At 36.3% G+C, this 21752-nt stretch overlaps 3 protein-coding genes across 4 annotated transcripts; 2 read left to right on the top strand and 1 right to left on the bottom strand.

Annotated features, from left to right (window-relative positions):
* Positions 1–141: 141 nt before the first annotated feature.
* LOC109033846 (DNA repair protein XRCC4) lies at positions 142–11225 on the top strand. The gene is made up of 5 exons (XM_019046662.2): positions 142–617; positions 6495–6692; positions 8119–8230; positions 8846–9001; positions 9707–11225. The coding sequence occupies exons 1-5, from the start codon at positions 471–473 to the stop codon at positions 10153–10155; spliced, it is 1062 nt and encodes a 353-aa protein (XP_018902207.2). The 5' UTR covers positions 142–470; the 3' UTR covers positions 10156–11225.
* On the bottom strand, positions 1685–5841 carry LOC109033836 (methionine adenosyltransferase 2 subunit beta). The gene is made up of 5 exons (XM_019046650.2): positions 5605–5841; positions 4328–4515; positions 3598–3750; positions 2686–2879; positions 1685–2206 (listed from the first exon to the last, which is right to left on the bottom strand). Exons 1-5 carry the CDS (start codon positions 5718–5720, stop codon positions 1946–1948), a joined length of 912 nt encoding a protein of 303 aa, XP_018902195.2. The 5' UTR covers positions 5721–5841; the 3' UTR covers positions 1685–1945.
* A 1229-nt stretch (positions 11226–12454) lies between the features above and the next one.
* LOC109033855 (dnaJ homolog subfamily B member 9) lies at positions 12455–17978 on the top strand. Of its 2 annotated transcripts, none has more exons than XM_019046678.2 (4): positions 12455–12707; positions 13651–13912; positions 15258–15511; positions 16381–17978. In XM_019046678.2, exons 2-4 carry the CDS (start codon positions 13675–13677, stop codon positions 16642–16644), a joined length of 756 nt encoding a protein of 251 aa, XP_018902223.1. In that variant the 5' UTR covers positions 12455–12707; positions 13651–13674; the 3' UTR covers positions 16645–17978. The 2 variants fall into 2 exon arrangements, with proteins under 2 accessions (XP_018902223.1, XP_018902232.1); XM_019046687.2 differs by lacking the exon at positions 12455–12707 and adding an exon at positions 12867–13106.
* Positions 17979–21752: the final 3774 nt, after the last annotated feature.

Here is a 21752-nt window from a genome sequence, read left to right as displayed (position 1 = left end):
TTTATCCGCTGACTGATGCAAATTCGTGTCAAGTTGTCATGTTGCTACAAATTTGATTGAGAATTTAGAGAAACAATTGTTTTTTTTTTCTTTTTAACGTTCACTTTGACAACCATGAATAATATTGTAAACAAGCGTGGAAACGAGTGAGTGAGTGCCGTTGCCGGTGAAAATTGCATTATAAACGACTGAAATTTCACGAATACTAGTTGATTCCTCTTGTAATTGTCCTCTATTCTCTCCGCTGGGTAAAGTTACTAGATACTATTATGATATTTCAGTACCTTTGCAATTTATGATACTCTTGAAAAGTGCTTCGACAAAGAAGAGTTCCTGCCAGGTCCTACGAACTGCACAATTCATTTCTTCCCACACTTCCCATTCTCAATTCTCAATCATCTTTCATAGCTCCTTGCACATGTGTTCGTCATGGAGATCTAACTCTTTCGTCTTCAACACTAAAATAGACAATGAACGGGGATAATCCCGTCCAAAAATATGTGTGCTGTCTCCTCAACGACAACAACCCTGACCACAAACTTAGAGTGAAAAGCGAATGGCGAGAGAGGGAAGGGACTCTAACCATCTTAGAAGAGAACAACGCCTGGACTGGAAAGGTAAGCTTTTGGTTTAAGAACTGCTCATGAATCTGATTTTGCTGTATGCATCCCTAGGTACGTGCTGTCAAGTGAAAATCATGATGAACAAAAAAGTTGCTCGCCCCTTGCTGGAAAAAGATGCAGATGGATTTGTTTGTTTGGGTCAGCATGCGCTCAACTTTAGTTATAAATTAAAATTCTCATTATGGACAGAGAAAGCTCATGCGAGTAAAATTTCCCCTTAGAGAGATGTGCTGTCTGATAGAACTTTGGTTACGACCAATCAGGAAGGTAACTGAGGACACATTCCCTTACTTATTGGTCCTATCGTCAGCACATGAGTGCGGAGCAGCCTTCCGATTTTCTACCTCCAATCTTGTATAGGTTGCCAAACCAGTCCAAGGATTGATTCATTAGATCGCAGCAGCGGGAAATCAGGAAGCTACGCTACGCTGATGATGGGACTAACTCAGGGCTGGATTCACCATATAGGCTCACTAGGTATCCACACGGCATAGTTTTTTCTCCTCTTCCAAAGATTTTGTTTGATTTATTTATTGAAGGAATAACATGGATTACCAAAAATATAAAAATGAGAGGACACTTGGATATACTTATTTATGCTGAAAGGAACCAGAGGTGTGTAGGAAGGAACGACGGTGCTTGCTAGTTGAGGGTCGTGAGAAGGAAAGGGAATTAAAGGGTGCCAGTGACATCAGCGTCGATGCCGCCACCTCTGTGGCCGCCCACGAATTTCTTTAACTCCCAAATCCTGTTCACATAAGCATATTTCGACATTTACAAATAGTTCCTTTTGATTCAATGTAAAATCCCAGCTTTCCATTTTCCCAAAGGGAATCATACCCTTTTTTACATTATTTCAAATGCAGCTCAAACAAGCACTTCCATATTTCCCACACATCTCTAGTTACTTACTTTTAGCGTAAGTACATTCATTTATTAGTCCTGCTGTTGAGCTCAGCTTGCTCCAGCTGAGGTCTCAATTATAACTTGAGATGACCTGCTATCAACAATGTTACATGGCCTTAAGGTTTATTTTGAGGCAAAGATTCACAAGCTAGAAATGCTGTTTAACTCAAGTTTCTATATTTTTTCACAACATACTTAATTTAATTCTGAACATCTAGGTTAATATTTCTGAAAAAATCACAGTCTGGCGTACCTTAAGTACTTACTGAGTGTGTTTAAAATCAGTCAGTCTCAAAACTTGAAGGAAAAATGCCTTGAAGCCAAGAGAATCTCCTGGTCATTCTAATCAAAAGACGCTGTTATAATGTGGTCTCCCTCTCATCCCACGCAGTGGGAATATTGTCTCATGTTCATCCTCATTTTTGCACCCATTTTGCAAGATCTTTTTTAATTCCTTCCTTGAAAATCGTATGATGATGAATTCCCAGCGATTTCAACCTAGATGAGTCAAGCGTAACGTCAAATGGTCTTGCTGCTGCGCTAGGGTCTGGTTCCTTCGAATCAGGCGTTATGTGATCCATTTTTAAGTTGAAAACTTCACTCATCACTTGAATCATTTGATACTTGGTAAAGACTTCTTCACCGCTCCATTGGAAAATTCCTTTCAGCTCTGGATCCTGAAAAAATAACTCTTGTTCAAGGATTTACAGCATAGGTGTATCCAACGGTAGAACCTTAACTATGAGCTAGGAGGCAATGCAGTAAAGTCTTGGCTGTCCGAGGTCCATATATTTGCGCTTTAGATTATCTGCAGTCCACCAAAGACGTTATATAATGCCCTTTAAGGGCTGAAGATGAAAGCGGAAAAAATAAATTTTCAAGTCAGTTTTTTTTAAGTAGGTAATTACTTTTGCCTCAATTTTTTTAAAGGATAAAATTTACTCTTTCCTTCCAAGATTTATTCCAAAATTAGAAGATGAAGTTTGATTAATCTGAATCTGAAAAATACTCCCAACTACTTCGATTCTAAAATATATTTTTCCCCGCTCTAGAAATGAGAGTAACTTCAAAAGCCTTTGGCATTTTTTCAAAGACACGTCTATGTTCTAATATTTTTTCAACCAATGAATGAATGGATCCTCGAAAAGGAACTTACCTTGATTTTCTGCTGAAGCAAATCAAAGCAAATAGAAGCTATATCATCCACATGAGCAGGCCTCCTTTTTTCATAGTTTGAAACTGTAATTGGTTTCTCTGTATTCAGTAAGTTCTGAAGGAGGGAGGTCACTGCACTTTCTGATAAACTGGTCACCGGTCCGTACAAGACCGGAACTCGTAAAATTATATTTTCTGCAAGGAAGAAAAAAACTTTGCTGCAGGGTTACCTACTCATTACCTAAATTGACAAGAAATTAATCTGAAAGTACTCATGATCGCATGAAAAAAACAGCAACAAGATTAATTCAATGTGCTCCAAAAGTTTCCACACGGAAACTTCTGTGTCAAGCTTCGTATTTAATATTTTAGTGGCAGTTAAATATTGACAGTGAAACTACCACACCAGGTATCTCAGTTTGCAACGTTGCAAACTCTCTGTCGTTTTTTATTTTGCAACTGGAAAACTACTCAGTGTCAATTCCTGAATACTTCCGTGATTTTTCTTCTCTGTGAGGAGAAAGCTCTGTGAAAACTTCAACAAATGATATTGATTTGTTCCTCTTCAAAAAAAGAAAATGGGAGCAGAGATTTTTAAACACTGCAAACAATATACATGGTCTGGTGGTTTCACCGTGGATATTAGAAAAAAAATTCAGGATTTTAAGTCCAATTTTGAAAGCAAGGGAGTTGCCTTGATTGACTGATGGTTCTGTTCCTGGGAGTCAGTCTAACGATAAGTATTTGATCAGAAAAATATGAGAATTGAAGTTTTCCATTTGTTCGCTGGAAAAATATTCTTATAATTATTGAAAAATATTAATATATCTTATCAGATTGTTTACAATAGATTTATTTAGATTTTTTACAGTCTCTGAAAATACTCCTTAAAAATTGTCAAAAATGCACTTACTCAGAGATTTGCTCAGAGTAATCGTTTCACCTTCTGCTTTGGTTTTACCATAAAGATTCACTGGATTCGGTTCGCTGATTGGCTGATAGGGAGGATTTTTTCCATCGAAGACATAATCTGTGCTGATGAATATCAAGGGAATCATTCTTTGTTCTGAAAAGTAGGTCAAATGCAATCTAATTAAGTAATATTCATCCTCAAAATACACGATCGTACTTGGAAAGAACCTTCATGGGAAAAAACTTAAGTCGATAGTATCATTTTCAAAAAGAGTAATCCACAGTCTCTTTGTTTGGAAAAATGCTCACAAATCGATGGCAAAAGTGCGGAACCTCATATCTCCTTGTCCTTAACTCATAGTATCTCAGGTATTAATTGGACCGCATTTTGCAATTAGGAACTATAAAGTCTGGCTCATCTGAAAAAGCACTTATGTACTCAGGGAAACTAATGGCACATGCGTTGTTTTTAACCGGGCCAGAAATTACAAAATGCAGTCCAATTATTACTCAAATTTAGACAAAAGTTAAGTTCTTCAATTTTTGTGTGCGTTTGCTGACATGTTTACCGTCAACTTTAAAGTCTTGGTAAATGCTCTCATGTATCATCTAACACTTCCTCCTCTAAAATTTCTAATTTCACCAGGTATGCACAACATAGATAACTGGGTCGAATTTTCTGTATCCTTGACGATTTTATTCCTCCCAACAGTTGAAGAACAAATACTTACGTGCAATTGCAGCAATGTATTCGGTCGCTGTCACATTCAGCAGCTCTGCCTCCTTGGGATTTTTATCGCATTTATCGGGAAACCTTTGAGCCGCACAGTGGATTATGAATTTTGGTTGAAATTTTGCAACCGTGTCTTTCAGCTCCTTTTCGTTTGTTATGTCCACTTTTATCAAATCCTCGGTAACCCTGTAAGAAATTATCAATTTACCTATCCATCATTAAGGTATCTTTAATATGCTGAGGCTGTGTATCTTTTCCTCATTTTCATTTTTAATTTGCAGAGCTCACCTTCCTTTTTCCTCTCTACTTCCAATCTTTCCCTTGTACGTATATCATCATATATTTTTTGGAGATTTTTTTTAATTGGGAATTTAAAATTATTGATTGGATTAATGATCCATTAACTTTTAATACTATCATAGATGGATCGCATTTAGCAAAAAGGAACCAGCATGATTACAGTGTTGTAAAAATGTTGCGCTTCTTTATAAGTATCTAAAAAATATCCCAGAATAGCGAATGGTTTTTTCTTCCACACAAAAAATTGTTAATTTTAAAGCAAAATAATTGTGTGAATTTGATTACGGTACATATCTTAGGTATCTATGAAAGAAAAGAAGAAGTCGCACGAATTTGGAAACACTGTAATCGCACCGGTTCCTTTTTGCCAAATGCAATCCAAATCATCTTATTGTAATGGTCCAATCAGCTAGACATTTTTACATCATGGTGTTTTAATGGCCTGTAAAATTTAATTTTTTTCATGATGAACTAATCAGTACTCATACTTAAAATCTTCTGAGTCCTCCCCCCCCCCTCCCCCAGCAGATAATTCCCCAAGAATTTCATGCAGTAATGAGAGTCAGTTTTCTCAAAAAAAGAAAATACCAATCATGAATGGCAATTTTAAGAGCACAGTTGCCATATGTTCATTTTCTGTATTTACCATCAAAAATATCACCCCCCAACAATGGGCATGAGGTATTCATGAGCAACAGGTGTCTCCAAAGCTTTTAGAACTATTTTCCATGGGCACCTAAAGTGCTATTGTTTAGCAGGATAAAAAATATTTCTCAATTATTTTTACAGAGATCATCCAAACCGAAAATATTGTACCTTTAATTTCAAATTTTCATTTTTCAAAAAATTTTACTGTATTGGAAAGCATCATGTACATTTACTGTATTGCGCTGTTGGGTCATGTTTATACAATGATCATCTTAGCAACCATTGCCCTTCAGCTAACCTAAAAACCAAACAGCTCTCATAACTTACCTGGTGAAAGCAGTCCCTTGAATATCCCATCCTCCTGACTTAAACTTTTTGTATATAGCTCTCCCCAGAAGTCCGGATGCACCTGTTAAAAAAACTTTTTTTTCATCAGTACTCATTTTTATGATGAAACTTAACTTTATGAACTCACATCTAGCTTGTGTTGAAATTAAGGTTATACTGATCTTATCTAACTTCAAGTGTATGGATGTTACAGCTCTGCAACCCCCCCCTCTCCATTCCCTCCACCATGTAGATCTGACCAGTCTTTTCAAAAATACTGCTCCATATGTCATCTCAGTAATCATGATTGATCCTATAGATAAGGAGATAAGTTTATTGGATTTTAATTTTATTACCTATGTTTAAGCTTGCATAATAATTACTCATCCAGGGCGGCTAGTATTTTTTTCTTTTGTTCAAATGGGTCCATTTTATCACTCACAAAAAAAATTAATCGACCCCCTCCCCCCCGCCCTCCTTATGTGTTTTATTTCTCTATTGTTTCTTTCACTCATTCGCTAAAAGAAAGAAAGAAAAATCAACTGGTTTACATGGTTTTTACTGGTTTTTTCCTCTAATCACATGCGAAAATCAGCTAAATTTTGAACAAAAACTGAACAATCACATTTTTGTAACAAAAATCAAACTGATACAGCCAATTTTGCAACCCTGGAATGAAGTTAAGTGCCTTCGTTAGGGAAACGGCGAGATGTTCTTTCTTCATTCAACAAAATTAAAATTACATATTTCTACATCTTCATTTTAACCATACTCTTCCACAGAGTAAATTAACTGCAAAGAATGGTCTTAAAATTCCTTGTCTGCAATTTTCATGAATATTTTGTCTTAATTTAAAGTATTATCTTATCAGACCTCAATTCGTGTTTCAGTTTGGGCCGGAGCAAATCTCATTATGGAGTAAATTACTCGGAAAGACTGAAGAGGACTACTTTCAAGAAACTCTGAAAATGTTGACCTCTACTACAGAATCTTCCGCCTCATATACTTTAGATAAAAGCTCTTTCACATGGAAGAAAAAAGTAGATGGTGATCTGAAGATTAAATTCGGCAGTATCGCATTAGAAAGTGTAAGTTATTGTTTCATATTTAATAATACGTTTTTACAGAGAATGCCTCTCTGTGGAGCTATAGTACACGTCAATATTGATAGTAACACTGCAAAAATGTGTTTATCATTTGCGGTGTTTCAAAATCCCTGCTTCCATTTCATGTCTTAAAAGGGGACACACAGTATTACACAGAATATTTTGCACCTAGAGAGAAAAAATCACAGAAGTTTTTAAGAAAAGACATTTGGTAGTTTTCCCTGTAGAAAATAAAGTAGGCACTACAGGAAGTCTGCTGGAAGAAATTACGTTGACTTGTTTACCATAGGTATAAAAGATAAAGTATAACAAAAAGTCTGCAACTACGTAAACGGAGGTACGCATGTGTGCAATTTTACCATCAGCATGGATGTCTAAAGTACGAAACTATAAATATCCGTTTCCGATGTTGCAGGACTCCTGTCATTCTTAATTTTTTCCTTGGAAAATGTAATTTTTTTATTCTATAATTTTTCGATTCCTTGATTTTTCCTCTCTGCAAATAGAATATTCCGTGTAAATTTTAAGTCATGAAGTAGGCTGTGTCTCTTAGAAAAAATTAAATAGGAGGGGAAATTTTGAAACACTGCAATGGAGTTGCGTAATTTTGCCTCTTGGCCATCGATTATGTGACTGTCCTTGGGGAAAAGCGACTTGATTAACAGAGGCGAATTATTCTGTAAAGTGATTTTTATCGAGGTGAGTCGAAAAAATTGGATCTTGAGATTTTGCAAGAGAACTTCATTTACTATCCTAAAGAATAAGTTACAGGTAGTTTAGTTCATTTTTTTGTGTTTATATATTGCTCGAAGTTGCAATAAAAGCCGGAATTTTTGCACATGAAAACGGCGGATGAAACTTTTTAAATGGCCATACCTGTTTGGACTAATATTTTCAAGCGGTTTAAGTCTTCATGCGTTTGTAGAACATTCCTCTTGCTCCATTGCTCTGGTGTCAGTAGCTCAATCTTAATTTTTTGTGGAATTAGGTCCTTTTTTCTGTGAACAATCATATACCATATCAATTTGGTCTTTTTTAACGCATTTTTTCCCCAAAAAAATTTTTCACCTAGCCGTTGTCAGGGACCTCATTGGTAGGCCTCTAGGAAATATTCTACTCTAAATATTCCATGAGGAGATGAAATCACTGAATAAAAGGATAACTTTTGTACCTGAAGGCGAATATTGTGTTTTTTTAATAGCCTCAATCAGCGATGGATATGGATAGGAAACAACCTTCACTGGGAGATCTCTGCCCATAGTGGTTAGTTTAAGTAACTCCTCTTACCCTCAACATTTGGAATCTTTCATTTAATTCAAATGCTGTCCCTTGTCCGTCATGACTGTCTGGAAAAACCAAATTCGTCCAAAATCAATTTCTATCTTAATCTGTTTTGTTATGTTTGCAGATTCCAATCCCGCATATAGCCAATGAATTTATCGATATTCTACTAAGCACCAATAAAAAATTGAACAAACGCATCGCAACACTGAAAAATTCAATAGCTGCCCATCAAACAGGTATGTAAAGAAATATCAAAGATGTAAGAATTCTGAGTCCTGTCGCATGAAGATGAAAATTCAAACCTTTTCATATGATAATATACCTTCAAAAGCAGTTTTTAGTGAATTTTTTATTTTTATTTTTAAATCCCAGGAGGAGTTGACTTCGGAGGTTACTTTCAAACTTGCTGGTATATAACAGAGTTTTTACAAGAAATTTCAAGGAAAAATATGTTATAAAGTATTCTAAGCTGTACTAGCATGTCTTCTGTCAGTAAGCACCAGATAATCTGGAAAATATTAGGGAATTCGATGTCATCAGGAAAATATCCAAAAAATCGGTCATGGATCAGACAATTCTGAGTGCGTAAAGCCTTTTTCAACTACATTCAGTTAAGCACTTGCAAGAGCGAAACATTTGATTCAATTCATCAAATATGTCAGTTTGTAAAATCAAACAAGTATCTATTTATTCGCATAAAAAATCAGGAAATTTCATTTGAAATTCAGGAAAATCCGAAATGAAATTTTAGTCGACACCTTGTAAATACCTTGTTTTCTTTGATCTTTTTTTACAGATCATTTGAATTATTGCTAATCTGTTTAATTTCTCTCTCTCTCTCTCTTTTACAGTTCAAAATAATTTGCGGCATAGATTAGAGTCATATCCAGCTTTAATCGAGGAGGAAGAGAAGAATTTGTACCAAAACTTCCTACACATCCTGAATGCTGAAAAGGATAAAATTTGTTCCTTGCACAAAAAATTAGATAACAGATTTAATGTTAAAGGTAGGTATCTAAATTATTTTAGGTAATTTCCAAGGAAATTATTAGTCATTAGTTTTAAATTATTCATGTATTTTTCCTTGTAACAAAGATATCACCATCATATAGCAATCTGTAGAAGTGGAAATTTTGTTCAAGGTTCAGTTAAGCGTTATTGAAAGGAGAACACTCCAAGCGGATATTCTGCCAGAAGGTGTAGGGAAGTCAGAGAATTTGGAAATTTTGGAGCCAGAGAGAAACTAAGAAAATTGAGATAAAGAAGAAACAAAATCAGGGAATCAGAAAATGAAGGAATTATAAAAACCCTCCAAGAAAATTTGGCTTCCACAGCAGGAAAGAGAGAAAATTTGGAACTTTGACAGTTTCGTGAACATTAAGACATCAATAACTATTACCAGAATCAAGCATTGTTGAAATCGGTCCAAAAGAACTCCCGAATCAAGCATTGCAGTAAAACTTCTAATAGGAATATTTCATTCTGATTTTTGCAAATAACCATTACAATAGTAGGCAATTAATTGTTTTAAAAATTATCAATACTTTCCCAAACTTTTTACATCTAGTATGACTACCTCCAAAGCTGTAAGTACTTTTAATTCTTAAAAACGTTCTCAACGACGTTTTGCATTTTCATTTAAAAAACCTCCTTTCTCCAAAAACAATCAGCCTCCTCGTGCTAAACTGACACACCTCTGATTTTATTTGTAGATGTTTTGCTGAGTCACTCATCCATCCTTGAAAACTTTGATGAAAGCTCAAAAAATGATCAACCAACCACAAGCAATCCATACGATTCAGAAACGGATGTGGATACGGAGGAAGAACCAGAAAATGAAGCAGAAGTTGAATCAAACGCAACCAACTCCCAGAAATCAAATTCTCAGAATTCAATGGAGAATTTCGCCTTGGATGATTCGCAGAACTCGCCAGTTCTGGTTTTAAGCAGGAGGGTACCATCGACACAAACAATAAAATCAACCAAGAGTGAATCGATGATCGTAGATCCTGCTGAGCCTGGACCTAGCTCTGCACAACAACCTTCGTCTCCACCCGCGGAGTCCAAGAAGTATGATGAGCCAGAGACTAAAGAATCTCCGGAAGTATCAAGTCATAATCAATTGATGTACAGCACACAAGACTTGTTTGATGACTTGTAATTGTTTCTATTTCTACGCAATTCAAGTGCTGTTGATCTGACTCTGAGAGAATTGAAGCCTTCGATGAACGGAGGAGGTAAGAAGTGCTTTTGTATTATTCAGAATAACAAGTTTTAAGTTTTATGATTGTATTGAGTCTGCTGACCAGTTGAAAGTTTAAACTGATGTTCTAAACTTGAAAATTTGGTTTTGCAGTCATCAATGTATCTGTGCTTGAGTATTTTTGCCGTCATACCACCTTGATGATGCTCATCATCTAATGTTATACTAGATTGAATCCACTCAAAAGTTAAACAGTGTTTTTGTCAAAGTAAATAGTTTCTCTAAACGACATTTTAGCTTCTAATTGAATTCAAAGATCTAGGTAATTTGTTCAATTTTCATAATTTAAAAGTCAGAAATTTGTCTGGTAGATCATGAGACAAAAATGAGTTTTCCCACTTGTGATCATTCTCTACCTTTTGTTTTGTGTGAATTCTCTCTTTCTCTCCATTAAAAAGCATGACATATTAGGATTTTTCTCATAAGAATAAGAAAGTAATGTAAACAATAGAGCTTTCTAGGAACAAGTTTTAAGGGAGAATGTCAAGGGAAGATTAATGACAGAATTATTCCATTGAAAGCAAAGTTACAATCAGGGCATATTTATTTCAATTCTTTCCCCTGTTTCTTTTTGATTATACTTACTGCTCACTGCATCAAATTGAAGCTATCCCTTCCTGGAGGGGCAATTTTCACACTGTCGATTAATTATTTTATTTCTCATAATTTACGTTCATCTCTAACTCTCTACACCAATGCCTCTTTTCACTGAAGTGAACTTCAGTACATGTTGAAGTTACCAACGTTTAAAATAACCCATTTGGCTTTCATAATGTTTTTAATCCATCTACTTTGTTTTAATTTTGTTTTTATTTTGTCATGTTTATATGACAATTTTTGTACTGAAAGTTTCCGAGTTCTGTTCCTCTGAATTTTCAGGAAGGCATGGTTCTCTTTATTTAAAGGTTAATAAGTATTAAAATTTACTCAATAATGTGATAATAAATTTTTTTATATTTTCTTCATAACTTTTGGCAGCGATTTATTTCTCTTGCTTTTTATAAAAACCTCTACAATTTTTCTCACTACTCAAGTATTGTCTCAGTGTTTCCTGGCATTTTTCTGAACTTTTGGTGACTCACTTTGCTCCTTTCTAATCACAAATATTTCAGAATTTTTTTTTCAATTAAGAGTACTCTTACTGCAAAACAACATTGGAACTATAGATTTGTGAATTGCAGTTGCATTGTCTTAAAATCTCCGCTTCTATTTTATTTTTTGAAAAGAGACGAAACATGGCTTCAAAGTTTTAAGAAATGGTTTTTCTTGTACAAAGAAAGTACAAGATGACAAGAAGTTTGCAGCCCTGCAAACCAAGATTTTTAATTCTGTAGTTTTCCCACCCATAAGCACTGAAAGCCTCCTAATTGCAGAACAGTTAAAACTGTTGTATAACCAGCCAATGGCTCACTAGACAAAGTCCGACTGTGAGCAAGACGAAAATGCAACTTGTTTTTTCCTTAGAATCTTATGTAGAGAATGATCCACACAATAGGAAGTTTGAAAATCAACTCTTGAACAAGTTATAACCAAGTATTTGGAATAGGTACAGATTAGATGGAAGTTAAATTGCACCAATGATCATTTGCATTTTTGCCATGTAACCAATATTAATTGTAAACACCTACACCTTGGTTAGAGGTTGATTTCCAGACTTAGAGATATTAGAGGACTTTTTCTTCCAATCATGTAGTTACTATTTAGCACCTTAAGTTAAGAGTATTATGATATCAACGTTTCCAAAACTTCGCTCTTCTCCTCATTTACAAAAGAATATTGTAGACATTGTTGAAGGAACATTCTTGAAAGGTTAAAAAAATCACCAAAAATGTAGCATAGTAATAACGATGAACAGTCATTCTTCAGAAGTGAAATGTGAAAGAAATCTACAATGTCCCTAATGGAGGTACATACGTGGTTTTGTAGTTTTTTCATCGAAATTTTAAGTGGCGGAAGCCACGTACTTACGTCTATACGTCAAACTCGAAACACCTGTCAAATGATTCATCACGTGCAGTGCGTCAACTATCCAATGCGGAAAACCATTTGAATAATCTCGGTTATTCCCGCCAATGCGAGCGACCAATCAGATAGAACCAAGTAAAATCAGACACCTGACGCAAGCGCGGAGGAATACGGCCAGTCCTTGGTGATAAGAACTACATTATTTTGTACACAAATCCAATTCTAGAACCTACAATCGCGTGCACCTTGAAATGTGAATGTAATTTTTTGTGTACTCGTTAGCATTTGTGTGTCAGCTGTCTGAATTTAAAACACGTATACCTTTCACACTTGCGAACTTCAGTTTTGCTCGTTTGTGATTGCTAGCACGTCGCGTCGTGAAAAATTTCGTTTTTCGTTCCTGCACCCTTATCACTGCTACACTACTATAACCTTTTGTCAGTTTCATTCTTTCTCGGCCGTCCAAATCAGAATCAAAAAATTAGGTAAGGATCTTATAAATTTGTTCGAAAAATTTGCACCACCCAGCTTAGATTGTGAAATACCAGCTCTTTTCCTTTCAAGTATCAACTCTTCACAAGTCTCATTATCAGCTCATCTTACCTTCTAAAACTGTTCGGGCATCTCGTGTCTTCAAGAAAATTCAATCTGTGTCAACTAAATTTTAAAGACAGTCCTGTATGTGAAAATAATGATGCGTCAAAGTGTTGACACTTGTTTACACAAGTGTCTATCATCAGGGTTGTATCTGATGAATCGAGCACTGTAGCGCGAATTACCTTGTCAACTCATCTCGCTCCATCAGTCCCAATCAAAGAGAAAGGAAGAATCAGCCAGTAGTAACTTTATTCCCCAATCCCCATAGATTCTTTATCTAATCCATCGTAAGTACCAGATTGCTTCTGTTTTCCCCTGCTTTGCAACAGTGAACACTCCTTGAAAACTAATGCAGTGCTACTTACATGAAGTGTGAAGGGAGGTTATGATCTCTCAAGTCCGCGAACAATTCATGCCTGCGTAGTGTAGAACCTCATCCAGCGGCTCGCTTGTTGAATCAATATCAAATGATCATCATCGGTCAACAGCAATGTTAAGATAAGGATTCACCAATCAGGATCAATTGCTACTAACGATTCAACGATCGACTCGCAGGAGGTGAAACTTTACACCTCTCTGTGATTATCTGAGTTAATTGTTAATGTTCCAAGCTCATCTGAAATTCGTTTAAACAATGGGGCTTCTCTTTTGAAAGGGGTTGCAGCTTGTTTTCAGTTTTTTTCACAACACACTCTTACTACAACACAATTCATAATTAATCACAGGTGTGTTGAAGTGGTGATATATTGTACTCTGAAAGTTATGAGCAAAGTTTCTTTCCACCCTCTCATCTACAGATTTAATCCAATTCTCTTTGCTCTTGTTTTTCAGGTGAATTAAATTTTCCTAACCAAAATGGATTTGATGAAAAATCTCAAGTTACCGGCACTCCAGCTGTGGTACTTCCTTTTCTGTCTATCACTGATGGTTGTTGTTTGTCTAACGGAGGACGATTACTATGAAGTCCTGAACGTCAAGAAAAATGCCTCCGAAAAAGAAATAAAAAAAGCATTCAGGCATTTAGCAAAGCGCTGGCACCCAGACAAGAATAAAGAGGAGGGAGCAGAGCAGAAGTTCCAAAAAATTGCTCAAGGTACGTATTTAACTGAAAATAATGGCTGTATAAACTTTTTTTTTTTTTTTTTTTTTTTTTTTTTACTACTTCAAATACCACACAAGTGGTAATCCTAGCGCTTCCAGTAAGAGCCCCTCCCCCCTCCGTCCCTACCATGTACCAGCCCAAGGCAACCGTTGTTTGAGACCATCAAACTCGAGTCGCCTAGCCGGGAATCGAACCCGGGACCTCCTGATTGTAGAGCCAGCGCTACAACCACTACACCACAGGAGGCCGACACTATGGCTACATTAAAATTGTATCCTACTTTTCACCTGAAGTTAATTTTAGGAAGGCTATTTTCATCAGGGAGTACGAGAGCAGGGGTGCAGAAAGTTATTAGTCTTCTCATTCTTCAAATCGTTTTCCCATTTCAAGACCCCTTCCCTCAAAGATTTTCACAGTTATGACCCTTTTTGCTTTTATTTACGCACCGTCATAATTTTGCAAAAATTATTCGTTTTTTATGCTGATATGATGAGCCAGGGGCATTTAAAATTCTATTCTGAAATTTGCCTTTTCCAGGGGCCGGAATATTGAAAGCTCAAAGCAGCCCGACAAGACATCGAGATGCAATATATTGCATGGTTAAGATGGGGCTAAGTCTTGTCTTTTCATGCTGACATAGTTTCAATAATCGGGCTGCAGGGTACTTCGGTAACTGTTAACCTCTAAAAATGAACTGAAATACTGGCTACTTATTCCTTAGAACTTTGGAGAGAGTTTTCAGTGGAAGTCTCAGACTCAAAGTAAAGTTTATTAATTTATTTACAGTATCAACGGGGCATAAAGACCCATCAGCTAGACAATATTACAAAAACAAAGACCAAAACGAGACGGCAATAAGGTCGAGATAAGTTTTGATGATATAAACTTAAATTAAAACTAGAATACCAAAATAAAGTAACAAAAATGTATACAGAAGTGACTCAAAAATAGCAAAATAATAAATTGATTAACCAGAGAGATCGGAGAGGAATGTCCTCCTAGAGGCAGTTCAAAAATTGAATGAAGAGCAAGTGTGCTTGTTTGTTAGTCAAAATGTACTGTTTTGGCAAAAATTTCTCTAATAAAAGTTTAGAGGGTGTGAATATAAATCTCTTGTCCTAAAGGACGGTTATAAATTAGAAAAAAAATGAGAAGAAAATTCCACAGGAAGGAATTTCCCAGAGCCTCGACATCAAAAAAGGCTCCATAATGGACCATCCATTTCATTTTGTTATGATCATGTCCTGAGTTGTTGTCTTTGAAGCCTTTTTGATCCATGTGTTTTTCATGTTCAAAATAGAAAAGTATGTATATAATGTTAACATTGTGTTCACAGCATACGAAGTCCTATCGGATCCTGACAAGAGGAAGCAGTATGATCAGTTTGGCTCAGCCTCGTTTGAAACTGGAGGTCAACCGCGACATCACACATTCAACTTCGATGATATTTTCAGTGCCTTTGACGATGACTTCGGTAGTGGTCAAACATTCTTCTTCAGCTCTCACGGCAACGGAGGAGGCGGAAGTTTCCATCACCATGGACATGCTGAAAAGCACAGGCAACACTTCAGCTTTGATGATTTTTTCAATGTAAGCTCATTCTTTTGACCAAAAGATTTTTGAAAGAAATCGTGCCACATCTGGACGTATTTTGATCCAATGAGAGAACTTCTCCAGGACTGACGAAAAAAGAGGCAACATATTTCCTTAAACTTAGGTAGTAGGGGCAAAACTTAAAAAATGGCTGCAAATACAGTACTCTCTCGAAATGTACTCTCTTTGAATCAAATTGTGATGTCATGCTGAACAGTGGCCATGATCAGCATGATATGGAATTTTAAATGATCTGTCAGCTGTGTTTCAAACTGAAATGTCAGGTAAATGATGAAAGTGTGAGGGTAAAATTGTTGAGTCACCTTTATTTGTTTTTATGAGTATATTTGACGTTCCAAATATCGAGGTTATCAATTTTCTCTTTCTCTCAGATCCCGGACACCACCATGTAGGGCTCAGGTTTTTTATCGTTTTTCTTTTAAATTTTTATTGTTTCCGACTGAAAATGACTCAGTTTTGAGTTGAAACGTCTCGGGTTTCATTAATTGTGTATTTTTAGCCTTGTTTCCCCTTTTTTCATCCTTGTTTTTCCACTGTTATCATTGTCTTGGGCTGCTCTTAAAATTTGTATCTATAGTTCCAAATATTTCTAGTTTACCAGCCTCTCTTCTAATTAAATGAGAAATAACACCAAAACGTGATAAAATTAATACACAAAGTTGTGGATGCTTAAAAAACCATTTAAATAAATGTTGTTGCAAAACAAGATCTCCTCCACATGGAGGATATTTTCAATTTTAGTGGCAACCCTGATTTTCCACAAAAAAATCTCAATATTTTGGTTTTCTCAATGATAAATCTTAAAATTTTAAAATCCCTATCATTTTGATTTCACGTGATTGCAGGAAGGAATGTTCGATCAATTCCACATGCAAGACCAGGAGCAGTTCGGGGATGGTGGGTCGTTCTTCGGCGGACATTTTGGCGGTGGCGGCGGTAACCACCATCATCACCACCATCAGGCTCACCATCAAGCTCACCATCAGGCGCACCATCACGCTCAGCAATTCCACCACCCGCACGAATCCAGCGGCGGATACCAGAGGACATGCCGCACCATCACCCAGCGAGTCGGTAACACCGTTGCGACTTACAAGCAGTGCTCATAAGCTTTGTAGAGTTTTTCTGAATTCATCGACTAGATTTGTACTTGGTTACCAGTTAAAAGTGAAAGCTCTCCACTCTGGTTGTGATAGATTGTCGAGTGTGGTGCTTAAGGGTTTGTGCCTATCAATTGATGATCCTGATGAGCAATATTTTGTTACAGGGTACGACCCCAGTCTCTTTCCCTGAGATTGAAACATTGAAGATGCTGTAGATCTTTATCCAGCGCAATGCCTTATAGCTCCTGCTTAATAGCATGACTCACACAGGGTTGCCATAGTCAGGGACTTTTGAAAGTCTGGTAAAACGTTGAAATGTTCGGGAAAAATTGTTAAGGCACCTTTATTTTCTTTCCAGAATGGGGTGGACGTTTCGTAAAACAATATTTGCCCAAAAAAGATTTAAAATTATGTCTTTTAACCATCTGGCATATCTGCCATTATCAGGGAATGTACCAAAACATGACCGGGGGATTTTAAGACATTTTATTTTCTAAATTCTGTGGCAACCCTGCACACCCATGAAATCTTGCCTAATTTTTCCACAGTTTTTATTTCATCTCAGCCCTCGGGCAACAAATATGCTACCTCTCATTTTGAAATAGACCACATCACTATGCACGATAATAGAAGAAGCAATGAATTACTTGACTGGAGGTTCATGAGAAAACAAGACCAAAGTATAAGTCCATAGAGCGTTTTTCTTTTTATAATTAGATAAGTGTAACTTAATTTCAATCAGGCTGCACTATTAGTTAGACAACCTATTCTAAGTGTATGGAATGGTATTTCACTTTTTTCAGAGCCAAGGTAGATGACAAAAAAGACTGTTCCCACCTTGGTCTGGTGGATACTGAGTCAAAGAGCAGAAGGATGAAATGAAAAGTAAAGGTTCTAGAGCAGTCTAAAAATCAGTCAAGAAAACTAATCTTTTCACCTATTTGAATTTTCCCAGAATTTTTAGACTTTTTTTCCGTTGAAAAAACTAATATTTGGTGTAGAATCAGAGCAGATTCATTTCAGTGTTCCACATTCCACCGTAAAAGTTTAAGACTCACCTTAAAGGTCTTGTTTACAGAACGCTTTAAAATTTCCAGGAAAAAAATTAATTTTTCCCACAAATAACTCTATTTAAAGCTGCTCCTACTAATTCCTCATGAGTCACCGGAAGATTATCAAGCCCCTTCTCGCTGTTTTACCCTTGATTGTTAGGCATCTCCTTCTAGCTGCTCAATCATTTTGTCATCTGCCCCATATTTTTGATCTGGATTTCTCCTCATCCCTTCTATGGCACCTGGACATTCAATGTGTCCTGTGGTCAGGACAGTATGTCTTTTCCATCCTGTTTTAAATGTAGAATGGTAGCTATCTTATTTCTCAACTGATTGAGGAGTTCTGATATAGATGTATTGTGATGCACCTATGTTCCTTGCTTTTGGAATTTGTTTACTTGTTATCAGCTCTTTGCAACTTAAGTGATTAGCTCTTATAGTTTAATTTTAAACGGTTTAAGAGAAGTTTAGTTGAGATTAATCAAAAGGACGAGTACCGTAGTTGAAACTGCGACTGCCAGTCTCACTTTTTTAATATCTGCTCAAAACTGAATTTAATACGAAAAAGTATTTCTACTATTTTTTGTCAAAATTTGAGCCAAAGTATTCCGCTATTTGTTCAGGTTGATAACGGAAGAAAAAATTGCTGCTTCTTCTGCTCCTGTCCCCCTGATGAGTAGCTCCTTTTAGAGAAGATATTCAATAACTTTGAAGCAGCGAAATCGTTGTTTCAGGCCACTTGGTGGAAGAAGAATTGTCGTTCAAGAGATGCTCTTGTGAGTGGAAAGTAAATCAGTTTGATGTTTAGTAAAAAGAGAAAAGAAAGAGAGGAAAATGAATGAAGGGATAATTTTTGAGTTTGATCAAATATTTCCAAAACCCTCCGAATCCCACGGCCATCCCATTCATATCTCCCGGTGCTTCCAAATCAGCAGTTCCTTTTATTTTGGCTAATATTTGGGTTGTGAGAGTCGAGACACAGGCTTCTTAATTACAGGCGTTGAACATTTATTATATTTTTTGAATGGAATTAACAACTCATTATCATTATTTCTTGGAGTTTTTAGATATATCCCCTCATCGAATGTAGAATATTCCGCGAAAATTTCTAACGATATTGTTCGTTTGTTTCTCTTTACCCACTAGAAATTGAACAACAGTAAAACTTTTGAAATGGCACAATTGAGATTTTGTGTTTTTGAATTTCACATCCTAATTTTACAGAAAGACTGAAAAATTAAGTTTACATAGGCTGTCCCAAAAAGAAGTGGACTGATGCTATAATTTCCGAACTGATCATTGCAGCGATCTTTTCTTGGTCGCGTTTTAAAGATCAACTCAATACCTATCGATTAAGACCAAGATCATCAAAATCGGTCAAAAATTGACCGAGTTATGACGTTTTCCGTGAGAGGAGTAACAATTCAGCCTACCGTTTTTTGAATAAAAAATCATACCGAGAGTTACGCGTGTCAAGCTTCATCTCCACTGTAACTTCTCTCCCGTAATGTTTTCCTTCATCAGTGATACAATATGACTAAAAACCTGTTGGTAACAGTGTCTAGTCGGTGTCCGACTCATGCCGTAACCATAGCGACCAGACAGGATCGGGGAGACTCGCTCAGAATTCGGCGACAACTTCGCCCGCCAGTGACAGTTTTCGAGTGCGCGCGCTCAGTGCAGTGGCAATTAGTTTGTGCCGTTTTCATTCGTTTTTTCGGGATTATGGAAAAGGACAGTGAAATTGTGAAAGAACAGACAATTTCACTGTCCTTTTCCATAATCCCGAAAAAACGAATGAAAACGGCACAAACTAATTGCCACTGCACTGAGCGCGCGCACTCGAAAACTGTCGCTGGCGGGCGAAGTTGTCGCCGAATTCTGAGCCAGTCTCCCCGATCCTGTCTGGTCGCTATGGTTACGGCATGAGTCGGACACCGACTAGACACTGTTACCAACAGGTTTTTAGTCATATTGTATCACTGATGAAGGAAAACATTACGGGAGAGAAGTTACAGTGGAGATGAAGCTTGACACGCGTAACTCTCGGTATGATTTTTTATTCAAAAACGGAAGGCTGAATTGTTACTCCTCTCACGGAAAACGTCATAACTCGGTCAATTTTTGACCGATTTTGATGATCTTGGTCTTAATCGATAGGTATTGAGTTGATCTTTAAAACGCAACCAAGAAAAGATCGCTGCAATGATCAGTTCGGAAATTACAGCATCAGTCCACTTCTTTTTGGGACAGCCTATGTATTTCCGGCCAATAATTTGTGTGTGTGGCCAACCTTTCACTCTTGTTTCCATTATTTCTTACAACCTATTCATGGATGAATATTGCTGGGTTCATGCCATTCTGCAGGGAAATGAAAGCGAAAAAAATCCAAAAATTATAATTAGAGTCACAAAATGAACTCTTCTGAGTTTCAGTAGAAAACCAAGGAGGAGAGTGTTTAGCTCGGGTAGATGCATTGAAATATCAACCAAAACTCCTAGAAGTTTATTTTGTGATTCTACTTCTAACTTTCGGACTTTTCGCTTTGATTCCGTTGCAGAATAACAAGGACCCTGCATTATTCTACCATCCAGTTACTTATTGTTGCCACATTTGCAGTTCATGCATGAATAGGCTGAAAATTTTGCAGTCTAATCGCCCTTTTTTTCTGCTTTTCCGTTAAGGAGCCAATTTGATTTTTTTCTCTCATTTTTACAAGAATTTATAAGTCTCTCAGATTTCTCTACCTAAGCGTGCCATTTTTGTGAAAATTTGTCAGGATTCCATAGACAAAGGAGTGAAAACTCTCAATTCCTTTTTTTCTTTTCTCTAATTTATCTCCGCGTATGATTTTAGTTTTCTGAGTTTTAACATCACCCTTTCAGGATAAAACAATGCATCTCTCGCTTGATTCAGTGATTCATGCGTTCACTTTCATAGGTTTTAACCTTTAGGCTAGTGTATTTCATTTATTTTTTTTAAACTGTCACACTGCTCTGCAGATTAAACTTTACCATAGGACATAGTATGAATCTTTTGTTTCATTTAATTTAGCAGAAGTTTGAGGATCTATTCTGGTCTGAATTGAGTTTGAAGTGCGTTTCAGCTGTATTTCAACCGTAAAATATGTTAGTTTTGTATTGTATTGGTTCCATCACAATACAAAGCAGCTGAACGTTGCAAGTAGTTATTTCTGTTGAAATATGACTGTATTGTATACAGGCCACAGTCAATATTGTCTGTTGGTTTTATAGAATGAAATTTAGTTATGCAAAAAGGCCTCTATCAGCTGCTCTCATATACTTTTGAAATCTTCATGGATTATGCCATTTTATTTTCGAAATACTGTCGTTGAATATTAATAGAAGAACATTTTCCTTAATTTTATGTTCTTCCTTAGTGAAAATAACAGAGATTTTCATTCAAAATTCCCCTAATTTTACTTTTATTTCTTCGACAGTGATATAGTGGAACCCTGATGACTTTCAATTCGTAAAATTTGTTGCCATTTTTGCTTAGTTTTTGCCAAAATTTTTAAATGACAGCTGGAGATCACACATTTTTTACCCAACAACAAGGAGGGGAGAATTTAATACTTTCTAATGTCATTATTTGTTGCTCACATTTATGTAATAAGTGTGTAACAAGTTTGGGAAGAGAGTCTGTAAGCGACTCTCCCGACTTTTTCATTATTCAACACCCTTTACGCCATTAATAGTCAAATAATCAAGGTTTCACTGTATTAATTTTTTTTTTTTTTTTTTTTTTTTTTTATCGTTTATTGCACTTATTCTCTTTATTGCTCCAAAATTTTTCTAGTCAATTAGGTATGTATGTTATCGTGCGCCAAACTTTTTTCCTTCTATCATTGATCATTCATGTCCTTTTGTTTCAGGACGATCATATTTCATTTCATATCATATCATCTCTTTTTTCTTCTATGAATATTACTTAGACTGTGAATCTTTTAGACCCTCTCCTCAAGGAGGTAAATGGAAAGAACCAATCCCTAAACTTTGAAATGATACCCAAAGAAAGTAGGGTACATTTTTCGAAAATTGT

The sequence above is a fragment of the Bemisia tabaci genome, chromosome 8 (assembly GCF_918797505.1).
Source record: "Bemisia tabaci chromosome 8, PGI_BMITA_v3".
Lineage (NCBI taxonomy): Eukaryota > Metazoa > Arthropoda > Insecta > Hemiptera > Aleyrodidae > Bemisia > Bemisia tabaci.
This window is presented reverse-complemented; position numbering and strand designations above follow the sequence as displayed.

Coding starts and splice junctions, on each gene's coding strand:
- LOC109033846 (XM_019046662.2), top strand. CDS start 471: ATGAACGGGGATAATCCCGTCCAAAAATATGTGTGCTGTCTCCTCAAC. Junction 618..6,494: donor ACAACGCCTGGACTGGAAAG/GTAAGCTTTTGG, acceptor TTCGTGTTTCAG/TTTGGGCCGGAGCAAATCTC. Junction 9,002..9,706: donor TAACAGATTTAATGTTAAAG/GTAGGTATCTAA, acceptor TTTTATTTGTAG/ATGTTTTGCTGAGTCACTCA.
- LOC109033836 (XM_019046650.2), bottom strand. CDS start 5,720: ATGAGTACTGATGAAAAAAAAGTTTTTTTAACAGGTGCATCCGGACTT. Junction 3,751..4,327: donor ATACATTGCTGCAATTGCAC/GTAAGTATTTGT, acceptor CCTACTTTTCAG/AACAAAGAATGATTCCCTTG. Junction 2,207..2,685: donor TGCTTCAGCAGAAAATCAAG/GTAAGTTCCTTT, acceptor TTATTTTTTCAG/GATCCAGAGCTGAAAGGAAT.
- LOC109033855 (XM_019046678.2), top strand. CDS start 13,675: ATGGATTTGATGAAAAATCTCAAGTTACCGGCACTCCAGCTGTGGTAC. Junction 13,913..15,257: donor GTTCCAAAAAATTGCTCAAG/GTACGTATTTAA, acceptor TTGTGTTCACAG/CATACGAAGTCCTATCGGAT. Junction 15,512..16,380: donor GCTTTGATGATTTTTTCAAT/GTAAGCTCATTC, acceptor ACGTGATTGCAG/GAAGGAATGTTCGATCAATT.